At 41.0% G+C, this 22,218-nt stretch overlaps 1 protein-coding gene across 3 annotated transcripts in view; it reads right to left on the minus strand.

Moving 5' to 3' along the window:
- Positions 1-21,617, minus strand: part of Opcml (opioid binding protein/cell adhesion molecule like) — a 560,765-nt gene extending 539,148 nt beyond the window's left edge. For all 3 annotated transcript variants that reach the window (XM_042696179.1, XM_042696180.1, XM_042696181.1), the window contains exon 1: positions 21,451-21,617. In XM_042696179.1, the coding sequence (XP_042552113.1) occupies positions 21,451-21,617 (167 nt within the window). The remainder of the gene's footprint in view (positions 1-21,450) is intronic.
- Positions 21,618-22,218: the final 601 nt, after the last annotated feature.

Below are 22,218 nucleotides of genomic sequence, written 5' to 3' on the forward strand. Positions count from 1 at the left end.
CAAAAAAAAAAAAAGTTTCTATCAATATATCTTTAAGCTAAACTTTTCCTCAGCTATATCTAGTCCACAAATGAGTCCAAAAGAGACAACCTTCATTTATACAGTTTTTTAAAAAAAATTCTAGTGTTTCCTTTTTATTCTTTGAATTTCCTTCTCTTCACTTCTGTTACCTATCACGTAGTTGCTTAGCATATTAATCATGGTCATTCTAAACTCCACAGTCTGATCACTGCAGTCTCTGCAGCATGGGAGTCGCATTCTGATATTTGTTCTGTTCTCCAAGCTATGTGTTCTGCCTATAAGCAAGAAGGGATGGAACTGAGTATTTCCTATCTTCCAGTGGGTCAAGCAGAGGGAAACTAGGTTGTATTAAAGAAAACTGAGTCTACTGGGAGTATTTCACAACAGTTGCCCTGATTTTTTAACAAAAGATAACAAGGCATAAAAAGAAACAGGGAACTTGGCCAATTAAAAGGAATCAAATATATCTTCTACCAAGTCCTGAGGAAGCAAAGTCTTTGGACTTACTTGAAAGAACTTTTATGTACCTTATATCCTCTTAAAGAGCCAGAGGGAAATACAAAGAAGTAAAAACAATCAGAAAATAATAGGTGAACAAAATTAGAATATTAACAAAAATTAAACATTTTTATAATTTTTTTTGGGGGGGGTCCAGTCTGGGGCCTGAACCCTGGGCCTGGGCACTGTCCCTCAGCAATTCGGCTCAATGCTAGCGCTCTACCACTTGAGCCACACTTCCGGCTTTTTTCTTTTTGCTTATGGAATTGAACCCAGGGCCTCATGCATGCAAGGCAAGCGCTCTACTAGTGAGCCACCTTTCCAGCCCCTATAAATTTTTATAAATAACTTTTGTGAATAAAAATTTCTTGTGAGTTGGAAAGCTTGTTGACTCAGAAAAAAAAAAATCAGCAAATTGAAAAATGGCTATTGGGAACTACGGAATATGAGGCAAACAACCCAAGAAGGAAAGAACAAGGGAAGAAAGCTGAACTAAGCTTAAAGAATTTGTGGAATACCATCAAGCATAGCAATATATGCATGTGAATGCCTTCCAAGAGCTGCAATTACAGGTATGTGCCACTAGATCTGACCAAAGTCAGAACCTTGAAAGCAGCAAATGATCAATTGTTGTATACAAAGGAATCCCACAAAGGTCATCAGTGAGTTTTTTCAGGAGAAACCTTGTATACTTTCACACTAAAGGTAATACACTTTGCATTTAAAGTAATGGGAAAAAAAGAAAGCAAATACAAAAACAAAAACAAAAAACAGATAAAGCTGTCAATCAAGAGTTCAGTACTCAGCTAGTGTCCTTCCAGAATAAAGGAGAAGGTAAGACGTGTTCAGATAAACAAAAACAGAGGACTCATTACCATAGAATAGTTCTCCAGGAAATGTGAAAAGGAGTCTCTAAAAGTAAAACAAAAAGAGGCTAGAAAGCAAGCTCAAAGTGTATAAAAATATGAGTATCTGGTAAAGGAACAAATATATGGACAAACAGAGAAGAAATTATCATTGTAAGGACTGTTCATAACTTCATTTCTTTTCTTTTACAATAAGATTGAAGCAGTCCATCTCTCATTCCCTGCATGAAACAGGAAACGTTACTCTTTCTCCTTACTTTAACTGTTTTGCTACAATACATACTTGCTAAAAGTTTCAAAAAAGCAGAATTTAAAAGATAAAACTATAAAAAGAATTGTAAATTCATGCCAATTGATATACAATGTAAAAGCAACGTCAGAGCAATAATGCCATGATATGTTAGCACTTGATATCCAAGTTATGAAGTTAAATAAATTTTTATAATTTTAGGAAAGTGTATATATCCTGCATGTTAACCATGATGATACAACCTAAGGATATTATCTATAGAGTATATCCAAAAAGACACGAGAGGAAAAATTAAACTTCCAATGCAAAAATAAAGGTCACCTAATTACAAAGGAAATCAATAAAAGGGGAGCTGAGGAAGGGAAAAGCTCAATGATGTAAGGTATATTAAATAGGTGGGTTTCGTTAGGTAGCTGATGAAGGCAACACCACGCGCTATTAAGGCAGGAGAAGTAGTTTATTCACCCAACTGTTGGTATAGAAGCATGGCTGAAAAGGAAAGGGCAGACCCCCTCCTGGGCCAGGGCTTATCTAGTCCAGGGACAGGAAGAGGTGTGGTCTGGTGAGGGAAAGGTGTGGCCTCACTGGATCGGGACATGACCTCAGGGTCTGGGACCCTCCTAAGGTCAGATGGGAGGCATGTGACCAGAGGTGGCCCAAGATGCGACCTAGCAGGAGGGGAAGGTGACTGCTTCCAGGTCTGCCAGTTACCTAGGTAACAGATACTGGGCAGAAACTTAGCCAAGAGGGAGGGAGGTATCCCTGTGCAGACCTTACATCCCAGCCTTTTGATAATTATGAGAAAGGGTGAAGATTCTCTCTGGCTACTTCCTGCTGGCAAGGGGCATCAACAGTAGGGGGAAAGGCTGAGATGTGGTCTCCTCTGGGAGAAGGCAGCAGGCAGCAGCCATCACTTGGTAGGTGTGAGTCCTTGGATGAAGTCTGGAGGAGGCAAGTCTCTTGGATGAAGTCTGGAGAAATCTCATGAGGCAGAGAGGGGTTGAGCAAAAACAAAAATACTAGAGAGCAAACAAATAGCAAGAGGAAGGGTTTGGGGCAGAAAATTATCTCCTGCATTCCAGGCTGTCCTGGAGTTGGTGGAGATGTCCCTAGCTACTTCTGACATCTGGTGACAAGGTAGGGAGAACATCAGGTATCAAAAGCAATAATGTAAATTCCTGTCCAGTTAAAAGGTAGACTGGTATGGACATTAGAGAGGCAGGCTTCTCACTTTATTGACCTCATGGTTCTGGTTAATTTTGAAAGGGCAGGCACAAAGTGGCTGATGTGACATCATCTCCTCTTACTCCTCTCCATGTTCCCTTGTTCCCCAGACTGGCTGAGTCTAGGTGCTCGTTGCTGGGATGGCTTGTCTCAGTTGGTATTCACAGAGGTTTGAACTCAAGGCCTGGGCACTGTCCCTGAGTATTCTGCACAAGGCTAGTGCTCTACCAGTTTGAGTTATAGTACCACTTCCAGTATTTGCTGGTTAATTAGAGATATGAGTATTCTTTTTTTTTTTTTGGCCATGGGGCTTGAAATCTGGGCTTGGATGCTGTCCCTGAGCTCTTCAGCTCAAGGCGAATGGTCTACCTCTTAAGCCACAGCGCCACTTCTGGTTTTCTAGTGTTTTATTGGAGATAAGGGTCTCACAAACTTTCCTGCCCTGGCTGGCTTTGAACCATGATCCTCAGATCTCAGCCTCCTGAGTAGGATTACAGGCATGAGCCACCAGCGCCCGGCTTGAGATATGAGTCTTGAGCCATGCTTCCAGCCTGGCTTTTTGCAGGTTAGTTGGGAGATGGAGTCTCAGGGATTTTTTGGCCTGGGCTGGCTTTGAACTGCAATCTTTGCCACACAAACCCTTTGTTATTTCTAATTAAAGCAACAAAGAAATCAAATGGAATAAGTAGAGCTTACCTGGTCCTTATCAAGAATTGACCAACAAACATTCTGCAATGACAAAACTTGTTAGATGTGATGAGGATTTTAGCATGGATATAGTATTGATTTCTTTCTGGTAACCCTAACAGTGCTTAAGTTAACCAAAGTTACAGAAAGAGCCTTAGTTTTTGCGAATCCAAAGCAATCTTTCACCAGGAAATCAGCAGTGTGTGATGGAGCCAAGTGAGACTCCAGTCTACTTTTACCATGGGGGAGGTAGTCAGGATGGTCTAGGTAGGAGTGAGGCTCTCTTCCAGGTTGGAAGAGATGGACTGGATCTGGACTGCTTGTAGACTGGCTGGCACTGAACTACAAATCCAAACTGAACAAACTTCAGGAATCTCCAACAATTTAAGCCAAATAATTTGATTACAATGCCAGATAACAAGTTTACACAGACATAGACATACACACATAGGTGCGCGCACACACACACACACACACACACACACACACACACACACACACACTGTACACCTTTTTACAGTGCCCCAAAATGAATAATGGCCATAGACTCTTGGAATTCTAGCAATAAGATGACATTATTTTGCCCAGTATCTAGAACCACGTGGTCAGTAGTAGAATATACAACGCCAAACAGATAACAGAAAGCCAATGAGGGAATAAAGGATATGAACAAAACTCTGGATGAGTTGGACCCAACAAACACAGAGCATTCCACCGAGCGAAGGCAGAATAACACACTTTTCACAGGTACAAATATGCAAAAATTTTCCAGGATAGATCATTTGCTGAATCACAATATAAATATTCATAGATTTAAAAGAGTGAAATATAGGTGTGTGCATGTTTTACATTATACAGATGTTCATATTATATATAGATAAGTATTTGAACACATATAGATATATAATATGTGCATATGTGTGCATGCATATGTGTGAGTGTTTGTGTGTGTGTGTGTGTAAATATAAACAGGACAGAGGTAGAAAATCAATAGAGAGCTGGACCCAGTGGCTCATGCCTATTACTCTAGCATTCAGGAAGCTAAGATCTGAGGATCAAGGCTCAAAGGCAGCCATGGCAGGAAAGCCTGTGAGACTTTTATCGCCAATTAACTACTAAACAAGAAAAGCTGGAAGTAGAGCTGTGGCTTAAGAGTGCTAGCGTTGAGCACAAAAAGTCAGGAACAGCCCCCAGACCCTGAGTTTAAGCCCCAGGACTACTCCCCACTCCAAAAAAAAAAAAAATAGAGAGAGAAAGAGAAACAACAGAGAATATAAAGAAAACAAGTAGGTTCTTTGAAAAAAGTTAACAACAACAACAAAAATCTTTAGCTAGACTAAGAATATAGAAGGTTCATATAACACATATCAGAAAAAAGAAGAGAGGTTATGGCAACTGTACAACCAATTTTATAGAAGCAAAATACATTAAAACATGTATGATGGCAAATTGTATACTCTACAGGAAATCGAAAATTTCCTAGAATTTGGTTAACCCCAAACAAACCTCTCACTCTGAGAGAGAGCGAGAGCGAGAGGGGGAGGAGAGAAATAACAAATGTTAACAGGTTTATAACTAGATTGAAATACTAAAACCTCTCAGCTAGACACAGTGGCTCATGCCTGTAATACCAGCTACTTAGAAAGCAGATATCAGGATAATTGTGGTTCAATGCCAGTCCAGATAAAATATTTGCAAGTAGAAAACAGGGCATGATGATATGTGCCTGTCATCTTAGCTACATGGTAAGTAGAAATAGGAAGATCACAGCCCACACTAGCTGGACAAAAAGGGAGATCTTATTCAAACAATGACAAAAGCAAAAAAAAACTGAATGCCTGGCTTAAGCTTCATTGATGAGTTCTGCCAAGTATTTACTGAATTAAACAAGTCTTCTTCAATCTCTTTCAAAAAAATGAAGAGGAGAAAATACTTTCAAACTCATTCTAACAGCTAACATTCAGATAACAAAGTTAAGCAATAACATTATGGGAAGAGTAAAAAAAAAAAAAAAAGATTGCAGACCAACAACTCCTAAAAATATTGAAGCAAAATTCTCTGCCCACTGCCCCACAAAATGTCAGAAAACTGGTATTTAAAAATTAAACAACGGGGCACCAGTGGTTCACGCCTGCAATCCTAGCTACTCAGGTTGAGTAGCTAGCTACTTAGGTTGAGATCTGAGAATCAAGTTACTCAGGAGACTGAGATCAGTGGATCACAGTTCGAAGCCAGCCAGACTAGAAAAGTCCATGAGACTCTTATCTCCAATTAACCACCAGAAAAACGGAAGTGAAACCAGAAATGGTGCTGTGGCTCAAGTGGTAGAACACTTGCCTTGAGCTGAATTGCTCAGGGACAGCACTTCAAGCCCAGAGTTCAAGCCCCATGACTGAAAAAAAATTAAACAGAGTTTAAGCCCCATACCAACAAAAAAAATAAAAAATAAACATCATTATGAAGTGATATTTATTCCTACAGCGAAAGGACAGTTGAGAAAAAGCAATCATGTAATAAACCATATTAACAGATTGAAGGAAAAACCAAAGCAAACTCAAGGTCATCTCAATTGACACAAAAAGGTATTTGATAGACTTCAATATCCTTTCATGATAAAAAAATGCACACACACACACACACACACACACACACACACACACACACACACAGGTATGCACAACCTAAAAAGAAATGAGTTCAAATCTACAAAGTTGTATATGAAAATCTTACATTTAACTATATATTCAATGAGAAAATATAGATTGAAAGCTTTTCCTCTAATATCAGAAAAAAAACAAAGATGTCTGACTCTTTCACATTAACTCAACATAGTTTTGAAAATTCTAGCAAGAACAATTAGCCAAAAAGAAAATAATGACATGCAGATAAGAAAGGAGGAAGAGGAATTATGTGTTTACCCATGGTATGATCTTACATGTAGAAAATTCTAAATATTCCATAAAAAAATCAATATGAGAAAAATATGCACATTCAATAAATTCACAAAAGGAAACATTAATAAACAGAAAAATCAATTGCATTTCTATATGAAAACACTAGATCACCTTAAAAGGAAATTCACAAAGCCATTCTATATTTTTTATAGTATCAAAAGAAATAAAATGAGGATGCTGGTGATAGAAGACTTTTCATAATGTTTAGAGGCCTTGGGACCTAACTGCAGCATCCCCAAAACAATGAATGATTGCACACACACACACACACACACACACACACACACACACACACAAATGGAATAAAATATTTTCTGGTAAGTTTAAATAAGAGCATTAAAGATTTTTGAATACAACAATAAAATCTAACTAAAATCAATGTAAAATCTCAAAGGAATGGCCTTCACCAAAACAATATTGAAAAAGAATAGCAACTTCTGTCACTCCCTAATTTAAAATGTTTCTATGCAGATACAGTAATCAAAATAGTTTTCCCTGACACAAATATAGAAACCCCAGACATAAGCCTGTGCGTATACATTCACCTGATTTTCCACATTCAAATAATATTCAAATGTATGTTAAAATGTCGACCAAGAACACTCAGTTAAGACAGTGAAAACTTATCCACAGTCTTGAAAAATTGGATATATATACACAAGAGGATAAAGGTGAATCCTCATATCATATATGAAAACTAGCTAAACTTGATCATATATAGGTATATATGTATATAGCTTGAAGATGCTATATATATATACACACATATATATGTATATAAGTGTAAAATTCAAACTGCAATAAGGGAGTAAAGCTTATGACACTGGATTTAACGATGGTTTTGGGGTATAACACCAAAACCATAGCTAACGAAAGGGAGGAAAATATCAGATAGACTGGACTACAACAAAACTGAAAATTTGCATGCATCCAAACACATGATTAATCCTAGCTACTTAAAGGGGCAGAAACAGGAGGGCAAAGTGGAGCATGTGTGAGTTACTGGGTTGATACCAACGATGAAAATTAAACAAAAACTATCCATACAAACATGATGAGACATTTATTGCAAAACAGGATATAAACTGTAGCACTCAGCAAAGCAGACACTGAAAACATTACAGGAAGAAACAGGAGAAACCCTAGGTCTCCTTGGCACAGGCCGAAATTTTCTTAATAGAGACCCAGAAACACAACAAATCAAAGAAAGGTTGGACAAATGGGATTGCATGAAATTGCAGAGCTTCTGCATTGCAAAGGACATAGCTAGCAAGATCAATAGAAAGCCCACAGATTGGGAGAAGATCTTCACTAGCCATACAGTGGACAAGGGTCTCATATCTAAAATATACCTGGAACTCAAAAAATTAAATACCTCAACAACAAATCCTCAAAGAAACAACTGCCCAATAAATAAGTGGGCTAAAGACTTAAAGAGAACTTCTTTGAAGAAGAAAGAAGGATGGCCAATAGACACGTGAAGAAATGCTCAACCTCCCTAGCCATAAAACAAATGCAAATCAAGACAATACTGAGATACTACCTCACTCCAGTTAGAATGGCTATAATCAAGAACTCTAATAACAACAGATGCTGGAGGGGATGTGAACAGAAGGGAACCTTACAACATTGTTGGTGGGAGTATAAACTTGTTCAACCACTTTGGAAAGCAGTATGGAGGTTCCTCAAAAGACTCCACATAGAGCTCCCCTATGACCCAGCAATCCCACTTTTGGGCATTTACCCAAATGATCACAAACAAGACCATACTAAAGCTACCAGCACGACTATGTTTCTTGCAGCATTATTTACCATAGCTAACATATGGAACCAGCCCAGATGTACCTCAGTAGATGAATGGATCAAGAAAATGTGGTATATATACACAATGGAATTCTATGCCTCCATCAGAAAGAATGACATTGCCCCATTTGTTAGGAAATGGAAAGACTTGGAAAAAATTATATTAAGTGAAGTAAGCCAGGCCCAAAGAAACATAGGTCCCATGGTTTCCCTTATTTGCAATTACTAGTATATGTCTGAGACCAGCAGAAAAGGTCAGGTAAGTTGGTGTTAGGTGAAATGAACCCCAAGATAAGGACTCAAATGTTTTTTTCTTTCTTGCTATTGTTTCTAACATATTTATAAGATGATTTCTTTGTTGCTTTGTATGTCCCTCCCCCATGGTATAACCCCTGTTTTCACTGTATTTGTTGTTGGTATAATTTGTGGAGGGGAAGGGAAAAATCAAATTGTTTAAATAGGGATACAGGTTAACCCATTGCAGCAATGAGATGTACAAGATGTTATGTCGAAAAATGAACTATACAACTTTGGTGCGGGGGCGAGAGGGGTACCCTGGGGAAGGGGGAGATGGGAAGGGATGGGAAGAGGAAACAAAGGAGGAGGCAACAATGCTTGATAAGAAATGTACTCATTACCTTGCTCATGTTATTGTCACCCTCTGTATGATATTTTCACAATAAAAAAAAATAATCCTAGCACTCAGGAGATACAGTCAGGAGACTGTGCTATTTAGGGAGACACTATCTAATAAAAAATGTTCTTAACCTATTAGCAACCAACAGAAATGGGAGGAGCCTATCCAATGGAACATATTTTGAAGCATGTGTACATATTTAAAAATATGTGCAAGTCATACATAGATAAAAGGTCTATTTTCCAGACCACAACTCAACAACAAGAGCAACAACAAAAACTCACCTAGAAAACAGGCACTGACTTGAATACACAAATGGTGAATTAGCACATTGACATCATTTCTCCTTAGGGAATTGTAAATCAAACCACAATGAAATACAATTTGTACTCATGAACCTGGTTATGATAAAAAATTAATAAGTAAAGGGAGAAAATAACAGGTGTTGGTTAGGCTGTTGGCTAGTAAAAATAGAACAAGTAACATAAAATAGAACAAGATCCATGTAAAATCGGATGGGAATTCTTCAAATAATGAAACAGAAAATGATTATATGATCCAACAATTCCACTTTGGGGCAATACCAAAGTAATCCCATACCAAAGCATACCCATATTCATAGTACCATCATTCACAATAGTGAATGTAATATAAGCCTCCATCAAAGGATAGGTAAACAAGTGTGGTACAGGATTATTACCAATGATTGAATCTTAAGAAGGAAAGAAATATGACAACAGGTAAAAACCTTGAAGATATGCAAATTAAATTAGCTATTTACAAAAAGGACAACTATTATATAATGCCACTTGTCAGAGGTTCCAGGTGTAGTCAGAATCTTCAAGACAGAAATAGCGTGGTGGTTCCCAGGGACTGTAGGAGAGGGAAGAATGATGCGTTATGATTAGGTAGTGCTTCCATTGGGGAACTCGAAAGACATGCAGTAAGGTGGAAATGGCTACTCAGCAAGATGGATGTACTTAATGCCAACTGAAAGGTGCACTTAAAAAGATCATGGAAACAATAAATTTTATGTTTCATATATATATTAATATTAGTATTACTGCAGTAAAAAGGGAGACACAGAAGAGTTTTGCACTTTCTGGGGTGATAATTAACATTTATAATGGTTGTGTTTTATGTAAAATAAATTTGTCTCTTCTCACCATTTCTCTCCCTCTGTCCTTTCTGTGGGCTCTGTCTTTTACTGTCATAGGCAAATATTTACAAAGAAAGCATTCGAATCAATTTTTTAAGTCCATTTTCAGGTTGGGGTGTGGTTCAAGTGATAAGAGTTTTCCCAACAAGCAGGAAGCCCTGGGTTCAATCTCTTAAACTGTGGAAAGGAACAGGGTATGTCAGGGCAGGGCAGGACAGGGCAGAATAACATCCACATTATCTACAACGATGGTATCATATAGCTAGTAATAAATGAGTGCTATTTGTTTAAACTGTGAATTGGTACAAATAGCTCTCCATTTCTTGGGGTTCTGCCTGTTCCAATTTAAACAATCACAAATCAAGACCATCTAGGGGGCTGAGAAGGTGGCTCAGTGGCAGAGAGCTTGCCTTGCATGCATGAGGCCCTGGGTTCGATTCCTCAGCACCACATAAGCAGAAAAAAAAAGCTGGAAGTGGCGCTGTGGCTCAAGTAGTAGAGTGCTAGCCTTGAGCTGAAGAGCTGAGGGAGAGCACCCAGGCCCAGAGTTCAGGCCCACAACCGGACACCCCCCACCCCAAAAAAAGAACATCTAGAAAAAGAAAGGTAGATGTATTGAACTTGTAGTCACACAGATGTTCATATATGTATGAATAGTTACATATTTATCTCATTCTTCCCAAACAACACAGTAAAGTAGCTATTCATGTAGCATTTGGGTGACATTAATTTCTGTAAGTAATGTAGAGATGATTTAACATATATAGACTGATATATATAGGTTGTATGCAAATACTACACAATTTTGGATCAGGGACTTGAATTCACATCTTTTATTGTCTACACAGGACCTGGGACCAATCTCCCGTGGATACTGAGGATTGATCACGCCTTATATTTAATTTTTTTTATAATAGCTGCAGTTTATTGTGAGCTTGCTATAGCATGAGTTTTTAAACTCTTTTACAAACTCAAGGCCATTTTCTCTCTCCCAATAACCTAGTCAAGTGACTATAGAGACACTGTTTTTTTCCATCAGGAAATTAAGGCTTACAGAAATTGTGTCACTTGTCCAACCACATACAGCTGTTATTTAACTAGCAGAGTTGGGGTTTGAATGAGCCTTTTCAACTGCAGAGCTGATGTTCTTAACCTCTTGAGAGAGGTTATACTTTATCTTACATTTCACTAAGCACCCATTGACTTGCCAATTGTAAAACAGAGCATATAATCAAGAGCATTCTATAAGCTCTTCCCACTGCACAGGTGTAAGTGCGTATTGCTGAGATGTAGCTGTGGGCCATCACAGTAGGTGCTTGCTGCAGAAGCAGCTGCATTTCAGGTGGCCCAGAGAATAGGTCTAAAAATCCCTACATCCCCACACACCCTCTGCAATGTTAGGAGATGGCTTACGTTGGCTTTTCCATTCCCTGATGTTTGCAGACTTCCATAGGTGCCATCCTGTAATTTGGAGCTTTGCTGACAGGAAGGAAGCAAGCACACCTCCCTCAGGATGACATAGAGTCTGCCCATGACTTTAAGAATATTATGAAATTCACAAATACGGCAATTATAACAAGCAGGAGGAGACAGGACAAGTTAAATACCAACCATCTAGGGAAAGATCATTATCTCAACTAGGATTCAAATGCCAGAAACTCTGGTGGTAATTTCAATGACTTCTCAATTTAAAAGTGAGTGAGGATATCTTCATTAGGAAGTGGAAGCATGCACGGATGTCAGATCATTTGTGCGCATGTGTGTGCCCATGTATACTTGTGACAGGGAAAGAAACAGAAAGAAAGCAGAAGCATTCATTTTTTAAAACAACTTGGGCATAAATTATACTGTTAGGCAGGGTCCTGGACAATGTGTTAGGTATTACATACTAAAGAGACCTTAGAAGACGTCTGAATTTTACAGGGAGCTTCAGAGAAACAATGGAAGTTACACAGGACAAGGCAGTTGGAACAGGGGAGGACCAATTTGAATACTATAATTTCCTCTTACATAGGCATCTAATCTCTCTGTGAACAAAAGGCCATTCTAATAAAACTGTGGACTGACTTAAGTCCTCCTGTATGTTGATAATAGCCCCATCTTTTATTACCTGGAAAGTTGTAAACATTCCTGCAACAGTCTAGAAGTCACAGGTCAGGGCCACATGGAAGGCTGGTCAAGACAGACAGGTAACTGATCAAGTAAGTTAAATATATGAGAAGAAACTGTTGAATTGCAGAGGTTCTGGGCAGACAGAAGCAAGTATCCTTTGGCCTAGACCTCTGATGAAAAGATCTACACAGTGAGCACTCAGATGAGCAGGCAAAATGCAATCTCTGGAAAGTTCCACTAGGCTAGGGAGAGTAGCACTCCTAAGGAAGACTAGCCCAAATAGATGTTTCTAGCAGACAAGCAGAGTGTCCAGCCACTCAGGGCCTGTGGTGGGCCCAACACAGATGAGAAAGTTATGAACCAAGATTCCTGGCAAGGGATGATGATGTGCAATTGAGATGCAAATTGAAAAGAGAAAGAAAGTCAGGAGCTCTCCCAGGCACCAGTGGCTCATGCCTATAACCCTACTTACGCAGAAACCTGAGATACAAGGCTTGTGGCTTGAAGCTAGCTCAGGTAGACAAACCATAACTTTTTTTTAAAATCTCCATTTAACAAGCAAATAGCTGGAAGTAAAGGTGTGGCTCATGTGATAGAGCACTAGTCTTACAACATGGCAATCTTGCAAGGCCCTGTGTTCAAGCCCTAGTTCCTTAGCTCAGAGGAAGGAAAGAAAGGGAAAGGGGAAGGAGAAAGAGAAGGTAAAGGGAGGAGGAAAGAAGGAAGGAAGGAAGGAAGGAAGGAAGGGAAGGAGGGAGGGAGGGAGGGAAAGGGACAGAGGGAGGGAAGGAGGGAGGAGCGAATCTAGTCGGAAGCAAGAACTCTACGTTGCTTTTTTTTTATTGTGAAAATACTGTACAAAGGAGTTACAATTACATGGGAAAGATAATGAGTACATTTCTTATCAAGCATTGTAGCCTCCTCCTTTGTTTCCCCTTCCCCTCCCTTCCCATCCTACCCCCCCGCCCCCTCCCCTGCACGAACAAATCATTATGTTGAAAATGAACTCTATGTTGCTTTTATCTTTGCTGGTGGCTGCAATACACTGGACACTAGCCATATGTGGTTATGCTGCCTGGAGAATCAAGGAGACATTTAAATACCAGAACTTTAGAACGCTAGGCATAGTGACCTACATGACTGCTTACTCTCCTTTATCTTTGACTACTTTTTAATTCTATTTTATGGCCCCTGCCCCTTATAATTTTCCTGCCTCCTAGCTCTTGTTTTCTCTTCCTTCCATTTCTTGATACTACCTCCAGAAAATCTCTCTCTTACTCTTTCTTGTCCAGTGTCTTTCCATTTTGTCTTTCATTTCCTTTATCTGTCTTCCTTTATTTCTTCAAATCTCCTCTCATCCTTCCTTTCTCTTCTATCCTATTTCCCTAATTACTAGAAAAAATGCTTCCCAACAAAGGTATATACTGAAGGATTATCGTAAGAACCACGTATCTTAAAATTAAATTTGACCTGATAGAAACAGTACTATAAACTTTCAGAACTTTTTTTTGAAAGTATTCAGAAATACCTTTGAGAAAGTGTTTCTGTATTATCTTACTGTAATTACACCTACTTTTCTTCAGCATTGGAACTCAAAATAAATAGAAAGTTATCATATTCAATTTTTTTTTTCTCTTTGGCACAATTACTTCTTCCAACAATGTTATTCTGACTTATTCTTCATTGCTGGTCTATAGCATTTTGGGTAATTGTGAGTTAAATTATCTTCTGTGGACCAGCCAGAAAACTTAACAACCACTTAAAATGTTCTTTTTTCTGATTATGCAATGGAAACTTGGTTAATTGAGATGCAGTAAATCTTCAGAACCGCTGAAAATGTTTAATATTCAAAACCAATTTTTAAACACTTTATCGATCTGCACTTTTATGGGAAGTCAGGTCAAATCCTCAGTATCTCTCTGATTTAAGCAAAATGTATCATTTCCAGGGAAGAGGTGAATAAAACGTGTCACATGATTTTCCCTAGGGTATGAATCAGTCAGGAGGTGAATAGAGGACCTGTAGCAATTTCCACAGCCTGAATGGCTTAACTAAAATGGGAATCTAAAGGTAAGAAAGGAAGGTATGAAATGACATATTTTAGGGCTTAAATCATTTCTGTTCACTCTAGACTTTGGGGGGAGGAGGGACACTCTTTTCCTTATGGGTCTCATAAGTGGCTTTTTGCCAATGGATGACTTGCTCACTTTGTCTTAATTTGCAAATCCCTTAGGGTAATTTCAGTGCTGTAGAAGGACAGAGACTAGGCCAAGAACATCAGTGTTCGCCACGACGGACACCCTCTGGTGGCCATCATTTTGCAGAGTGTTGAACTCTCATGACCTGTAGCTGGAACAGGTAGATCAGCACCTTCTTGGATGCAGGGGAGGAATCATAAAATGCCAGCACCCTACAGTGAGACCACTTCCAGCGAAGGCCCTCAGCTAATGGCAAGTCTCCTGGCCTTTGGGCCAATGTGTCAGGAAAGAGATAAGATAGTCATGCTTTGTTCTGCTTGCACCACATGGACACCTTCCCTGTTCTCAATAGCTGGAGGGGAAATGAGCCCTTCTAACAAAATTGAGGAGAAGAAGAAAGGCCTTCTAGAGGAAAAAATCTTATCTCTATTACATAATCACTGGACAAGAGACAAGTGGCTTTATGTCCCTCAAAGTCCACCCCCTAGGTCATCAATTTGGATTATAATCCCCAAAACCTCAGGAGATAGTGGTTGATGGATGTGGCATTTGACTTTCAGTAAGTCATGATCATGTGTTTTTAAAAGCACACCCTGGGCCTGGTGCCATATGTTCAAGTCTGTAATCTTGGCCAAAAGCCAGAGTGGAGGGATGGCTCAAGTAGTAGAACATCAGCCTTCAAGGACAAACTAAGCCAGAGCTCAAGGCCCTGAGGACAAACCCCAGTACACACACACACACACACACACACACACACACACACACACACACACACACACACACACACACACCTCTCTACTGAGTCCTTTGCAACTTTTCTTAAAGGGACCATGGTGTTAGAAGAGAAGATCTTTGCAAGGTTCAAACTCTTCCTCTCTCTAAACTTCCCTATCAGGAAAATAACCCACACCCCTCAGGCAAGGGCTAAGCAGCCCTCCATGGTGCCCTTCTCAAATAAAAACAGAGACCAGTATAGAAGCATCTGGTGGGAGTGGTTTGAGGAAAAACAAAGATGACAAGAACCAGTCCCTCCCCAGCCTCTACCCCTGGAAACCATAGCTCCAATCTCACTAAAGACAACATCAGACAAAGCATCTTCCTGCAAGGCCAACAATAGCAATTCTATCAGAAATAATTTGGTGCTTTCTTGTCTGTATTTAAATAAAAAGCAACAAAGGTTAATGCTTTGTTTCTAACAAAATAGACAATGCAAACTTCTATAAGACGCACTGGATTAATTCCCTCCTCTCATCTCATGGCTGTAAAGACTTCTTCCTGTTAATAAGAAGCAATTTAAAAAGTCCTCCCCGGGGAAGGTCAAAGAAGACCTGCTTGTGTGTTCTCTCACTCCCACATCCCATCAGATCTGCCGTGGGGATGTCTTCCTCATAGCCAGCCCTGCAGTAGGCACAGTGAGAAGGTCAAGGGTGCAGTCTTTTGTTAGAAGATAGATGGGAAGTATATAGAAAGATGGAAGTAACCTAAACCCAAGGGCCTAGTTTGCTACAAAAAGGCCAAATAATTAACCAAAAGGCTTGGATAAGATATGCTGTTTTTTGTGGCTTGGGGCTTAGGAAGCCAAGGGTCTATGTCCTTCGTGCTTTCATGCCTTCATCCCTTGCTTCAAGGGCAGGAAGTTGGCATACAAGTCCCAGGAGTGAGGCATAACTCTACCAATCAGGAGTGTTACTAGTAAATATTCAAGCCAGCACTCTTTTTCCAGCCCAGGGAACTACGCAGCTATGGCTCAACCCAGGATGGGCCACGTCCTTGGACAGTGGCTTCCCGGATCTCGGTGTCCTCTCCCATCTTCAGCAAGGCAAATCTCTGCAGAGACAGGACAGCCTTCCTGACACATATCTATTCTACTGCTGCCTGGACAAGTCCCCCTTGACTCTGCCACCTGCTTATTGTCTTGTCAGCAGGGATTCAGGGGACTCTTGTATACTTCAGAACACATTACAACCACTGGTAACCTCAGTGGTCCTCTCTGGCCAAGGATTTAAATGGAATCCAGAGTCTCACTGGCTTCCAAGATCCCCAAATGCTACACCTGATTGTCCAAGCATCACATTTGAAAGAGAATGAAACTCTTCTGATAAGAGTTCTCCATCGCTGGAGAGATGATACTACTTCAGAAAAGGTTGGGTCCCATTAAAATAGATTGAAGTATTCAGCTAGCACTTAATTTTCATCATTGGTATCCACCATTATCTATATGCAGCATGGAAGATACAGACTCTGGCATCTCACAGTCTCTACCATTGCACAGTTCAGAGACGGCGTTTCAATGGGAGAGAGAGAGCTTACACATCAGCTTTGCTCAGATGTTCCAGGGCAGAGAGCCCCTTAGGGAAGTGGTTCTCAACCACGTTCATGCCCATCTCTAGAGATGTTTATTCCTTTGGTCTGGGAGCCTAGCATTAGATGTTTTATTGGGGTACTGAAGATTAAACCCAGAGTTTTGTGCCTGGTAAGCATGCAATCTGCCATTAAGTTACACCCCTATTCCTAGCACCAATGTAATTTTAATAAAGCATCTCAAAGAAGTAGAGGTGTGTCTCAAGTATTAGATACCAGCTTTGAATGAAAGAGCCAAGCACGAGTGTAAGGCCCTGAGCTCAAGCCCTAGTACATATGTGTGACATATGTGTATGTGTGTGTGTATGTGTATGTGTGCAACTCCAACAAGATACTCAGGATAGCATCATTATGAGAGAGATCCTCTTGAGACTGTACCTGCTGGAGTATCTTTTTACACACTCATCTGCCCAGACCAAGAGCAATGTCTTCCTACTTATATATATAGCTCTAATTCTGCTTTGGCGCCTTAAATATGGAAATGCAAAAATTGTATGTGTGTTTGCAATGACCTAACAGTTGACCTCAAATTTCCTAATTTGCATCTAAGGACAAGCTGCTAACAGTGAGAGAAGAATGCAGAACACCACCCACTGCCCTGCTGCTTCAGCCAAAAACCACTGCTCAGATGATTCCTTGGCAGTGGTCAACCCTTGCATCTTTGATTCTGAATGGATTAGCTCAAAACTCCAACTCAAAATGTCAGGACAGTTTAGAAAAGAGCCATTAAGCATAATCGCGGATCAACAACCCTCGATTATCCTGCTATTGAAAACAAAGGACAAACAACAACAAAATATACCACTGAGCTGGTGGGAACTTTGCCCACAGAGTACGGCAGTTACAACTACAACCACAATTTCATGGCACCCCTCAAAACAGCCACACAAAAGGATGAAGAGGGCTTACAGGAAGAAGAGCAAATTTAGAGGTAACTGAGGTCTATGACTGGCATCTGGGCTTTGGAGGTTGCTTAACAGATGCCAGCTGACACTGCTCTAGATCCCGGGCTCCGGTCCTGATGCAGGCAGTGACTCAGATAGAAAACTCCCAGATACTTGTCATATCTAATCTAAAAGAAAGGCACTGAACATTTTTAACCCAACAGCACATAATTGTAATGAAATGATTCTGGCCAAGAGGGCCCATTTGTAATAATGAATTCAAATCAGATTCATAGAAGCTATAATTCAACCATAGTGAATAGCACCTTCATTTTCCATATCGTCTCCCTTCCAAAAAGGCAAAATAACTCAATATTCAAATAATTGCTCTTACTTTTCAAGTAGCCCTCTGAAGTAGTCACAGGGCTGATAATATTAACTCACTTATACAAAGCAGGTTTCCTTCCACATCTGAAATCTCCGTGGTATCTCCAGCATACCACTTTCAATTGTCCCCCACAACAATGAAAGGCTTGTCACAATAGAAAGGACGCCATTTTCCCCTAAGCTATGTCATTTTTCACTGGAAAATCCGGAGGTGGACTGAGGCTTGTTCACCATTGCTCTGCTCCTTTTCTAACGTCATGCAACATTTAGATACAGAATGGTAATAAATAAGATCTCTAGCGGGTACAACTGAAAATGATTTCTGTGGCTAATAGACATGGATATTATTAGTTCCATTTGGAAAACTAACTTCCCAAGGAATGACTTCCCAGTGAACCCTATCAAGAAGACACTTAAGTGTGACTAGACATAAGAATTACAAGCTTGCAAATGTGGATCACTGTTTTAAAGTATTTGCCTCATATGCGTGAGGCATTGGGTTCAATCCCAAGTACCACATAAATAAAAAAATTGATCAAATACTAAGATTTTCAAAGCAAAAAAGAGACATAGTACATTTATCTGTGGTCAAGGTCATTGTCATGGATTTCTAGCAAGTGCAAACAGACTGTCCCTCAGACTACTGAGGAACTAGATGCATTGGAAACAAAAGGCAAGAGTCTAAGACCCATAGAAATTGGCAGGGCTGCTCTCTTATTTTTCTAGGAAACATTGTGATCACACTGAACTCAAAACTTCTTAGAAATCAGGGAATGGTATGAATTTAAATGATGAAAGGAAGGAAGCCATTAGTATTCAAGAAAATCAAAATGGGGCATTGTATAAAAATACAGGCAGAAACCTGACACCAGTGGCTCATGCCTGTAATCCTTGCTACTCAGGAGGCTGAGTCTGAGGATCATAGTTTGAAGCCAGCTGGAGCAGGAAAGTTCATGAAACTCAACAAAAAGTTAGAAGTGGAGCTCTGGATCCAGTGGTATATTACCACCTTTAAGGGTAAATCTATGTGACAGAAACCAAGCCTCAGTACTAGCACAAAATTAAATAAGTAATAATAAAGAAGCCAGGTGCAGGAGCTCATGCTTATAATCCCAGCTACTCAGATGTCAGAGATCAGGAAGCTTTGAGGGCAGCCTTGGCAATTGAACTCATCTCAACAAACAAAGCAGGTATAGCTAGCTAGTGGCCAGTAATTACTGGCTAGCTAGCTAGTAATTCCAACTATGATAGGAATATCACATACTGAGCCTTTTGGGGGAAAAACCATGAAACTTATATGAAAAATCACTAAAGCACAAAAGGGATAGAAGCATGGTTCAAGTGGCAGAACATTTGCCTAGCAGATGCAAGGTCCCAGGTTCAAGCCCTAGTTCTACCTCCAAAAATCAAAAGTAATAAATATGCACAAGGCAGCATTTAGAGGACCTTAGAAAATTAGCATGTGGACAATGTTCTTGATTTCTCTGTTTGAGCGATAAAAATAAAGAAGAGAAAGAAGAGAAGCAAAACCAACTATAGAATATGTGCCGACTTAAAAACTTTAAAAAAAATTAAAGCATAAAACCAATTACTCAGGTAACAGCATTTATACTTGAATATAAGTTGTTAGGGATTTTTTTCCCACAAAGCATGAGAAGCAAGTATTCAGCTTTTTCCTTTTTTTAAAAAATTCACATTCTCATTACCAAGCCCAGCTGCTAAACATTACAATTTGAAGATCATGAAAACAGGCCAGCAGCTAATAAAAAAATAAAAAAATAAAAAAGTAGATGAAAGCGCGCTCTCTACTGGTTGCATGCACTTACTGCATCCCAGAAAGGAGAAAACTGGAGGTTCTGGTGTAATTCTGAGAGGACTAAAGACTTTAGAAAGTTCAGAACTGAGCTAATCATACTCATTGCTGGACCTCTTTGTCTCCATGGGAAGACCAAAGGTGGGGAAGTTTTTGATCCACTTCACACTACTATTGCTTGACCTTTGCTCTGGCTCCTAGGATCTTGGAACTAAAGGGTCTTCTACAAATGTGCAGCACACAGGGCTCAGGAAACATAACTCAGGAGCCTTCTTTGACAAATGAAGTAGGGATATCACATTCTCATTTAGGACAAGCTAAGGTGTGCCCACAGGGCAGGAAAACTTGTCCCTTATAGTATCAGTGAGGCTCTATTCCTCTCTTCTCCATCTTTAGTTACCAGCAGACTGGCCTCTGAGATCTGTTCTATAGCTCAAAACACGTTATTCAGCTAAAAACCCAAAGTAGCACTAATCCAAACTAAACTCTTGCATTAAGACAGAATAACCTGGGTCTCCAAGGCTCTCCTTCCTTCCCCAGGAAGAAACTTGCTCCTCCTTTGCAGGCAGGCCAAGAGGAGAGCAGGAAGGAACTCCCCCACCCCTTCATTCTCTCCTTGCAAAAGCCAGGCACACTACACTGGCTGCAGAATCTGGGTCAGAATGTTTTATTTTCACCATCACCATCAAAGTCATAGGCAGGGCAAATGCATTCACCCTGTGTACATTGTGAGACATAGTTAAGCTGGGACGTCCCTGAATCCGTCTCCTAGGACCAGAACTGCCTCATTAAAGGGATAAAAGATGATATCTGCTGAGCTGGTGGAAAGTGGTGGCTGCATTTTTATTAAAGTCTCCACTGCAGCAGGCCCCGTCCCCAAAGGTTCATATTCCAAGAATCTCCACCCCTCTGCCTAGAGCATGGAAGTGATTCTCTGTAACTCATTAAGCTAAAACAAAAAGCTTCCCTATTGTGCTTCTCACACAGCAATGATGTTGGTGCATAAAAGCTACACGTTTCTCTGCATGGCCCAAGATTGCAAAATCAAAACAGCTCTCACATTTACAAGAGAGGCCCCCAGGCATACCACCCAGGGTTGGCATGAGTGGTTCTGTCTTCCGCAGCCTCCTATCCGGCCTGGCAATGGGTGAACGCAGAGTTTGAGAAAGCCTCTATTTCATGGCACCCTTTCGGACCTGCGAGAGACCCAAGGAAGGGTCTTAGGCTAGCCATCCCTGTGTACTTAAACACAGTACCTCAAGTACTCCCCTCAGTGTCCAGAAGTCAGTCCAGCTGTGCCAAGACTCACAAACACCTAAAGTCCCAAGGGCTGAATTCAGGGCTCTCTGGTAAGATTATCCACCAAAAACAAAACAAAACAACAACAACAAGTGAGAGCAAATAACAACCCGTCCAGGCAAAAGGGGAACAAGTCACCTCACCAAGCCAGTGGCCACCACTTGGGCCTACAGCAGACCCTCCCCTCCTCTGGGACGCCCTAGCCCCTCCAGAGACTTCTGGTCTCCCTGCCATCACCGCTGGCCCCAGAGAAGGCACCCGAGGGACGCGGCCCCCGGTTGAAGCCATGCTCCCTACCTGAGGGTGGCGCTCTCCCCCTGCCGGACCGTCACGTTGTCCATCGCTTTGGGGAAGGTGGCATCTCCGCTGCGCACGGGCACTCCTGTGGGTACAAGGAACAGCAGCCTGAGAGACACGACCACGAGGCACTTCCAGGGCAGGAACAGGTACCCACAGACCCCCATCCTCGACGGCCACAACTTCCCAGAACTCCGGGCCGAGGCACGATGCGGGTGCCCCCCGCCCCCTGTCCCGCACACCAACCACCAGCCAGAAATGGGGGTGGGGGGGGGTGGTGTGTTGGAGGGGTGGGGGAGAGAGAGGACACCGAGACAGAGCAGCCAGGAGCAGCCAGGGAGAAGGAGAAGCCGAGTCTCCGGAGTCTAATAATTCTTCCTCAGTTCCTGCCTCAGCCTTCCAGCCCAGCAGAACCAGATGCCCCCCTCCTGCATCCAAAAAGAGCTTTCTCGATGCTCCCCCCTCCTGGGGGAGGGGGGGAAGGGAGGGAGGGAGGGAGGCAGCCCGGGAAGGAAAGGAGGAGATGGAAGGTGCCGGGATGAAGGTCACGGATTGCGCGTTCTCCGCCTGTGTCTCTTCGAGATGCTACTTTAAGATTCAGTTGGGCAGCTTCGGCGGAGATCTGGCATCAAAAGTTTATAACCCAAAGAGGAAGGCAAGTGTCTCTGACATGCAGGAGATGCCATCAAAGCCTCCTGCTTCCAGGAGAGGAGAGGTTTTATTAGCACACACATATGTATAGGTTGTATTTATAAACCGGTCCCGCGT

The sequence above is a fragment of the Dipodomys spectabilis genome, unplaced genomic scaffold (assembly GCF_019054845.1).
Source record: "Dipodomys spectabilis isolate Male_0828 unplaced genomic scaffold, ASM1905484v1 ptg000201l, whole genome shotgun sequence".
Lineage (NCBI taxonomy): Eukaryota > Metazoa > Chordata > Mammalia > Rodentia > Heteromyidae > Dipodomys > Dipodomys spectabilis.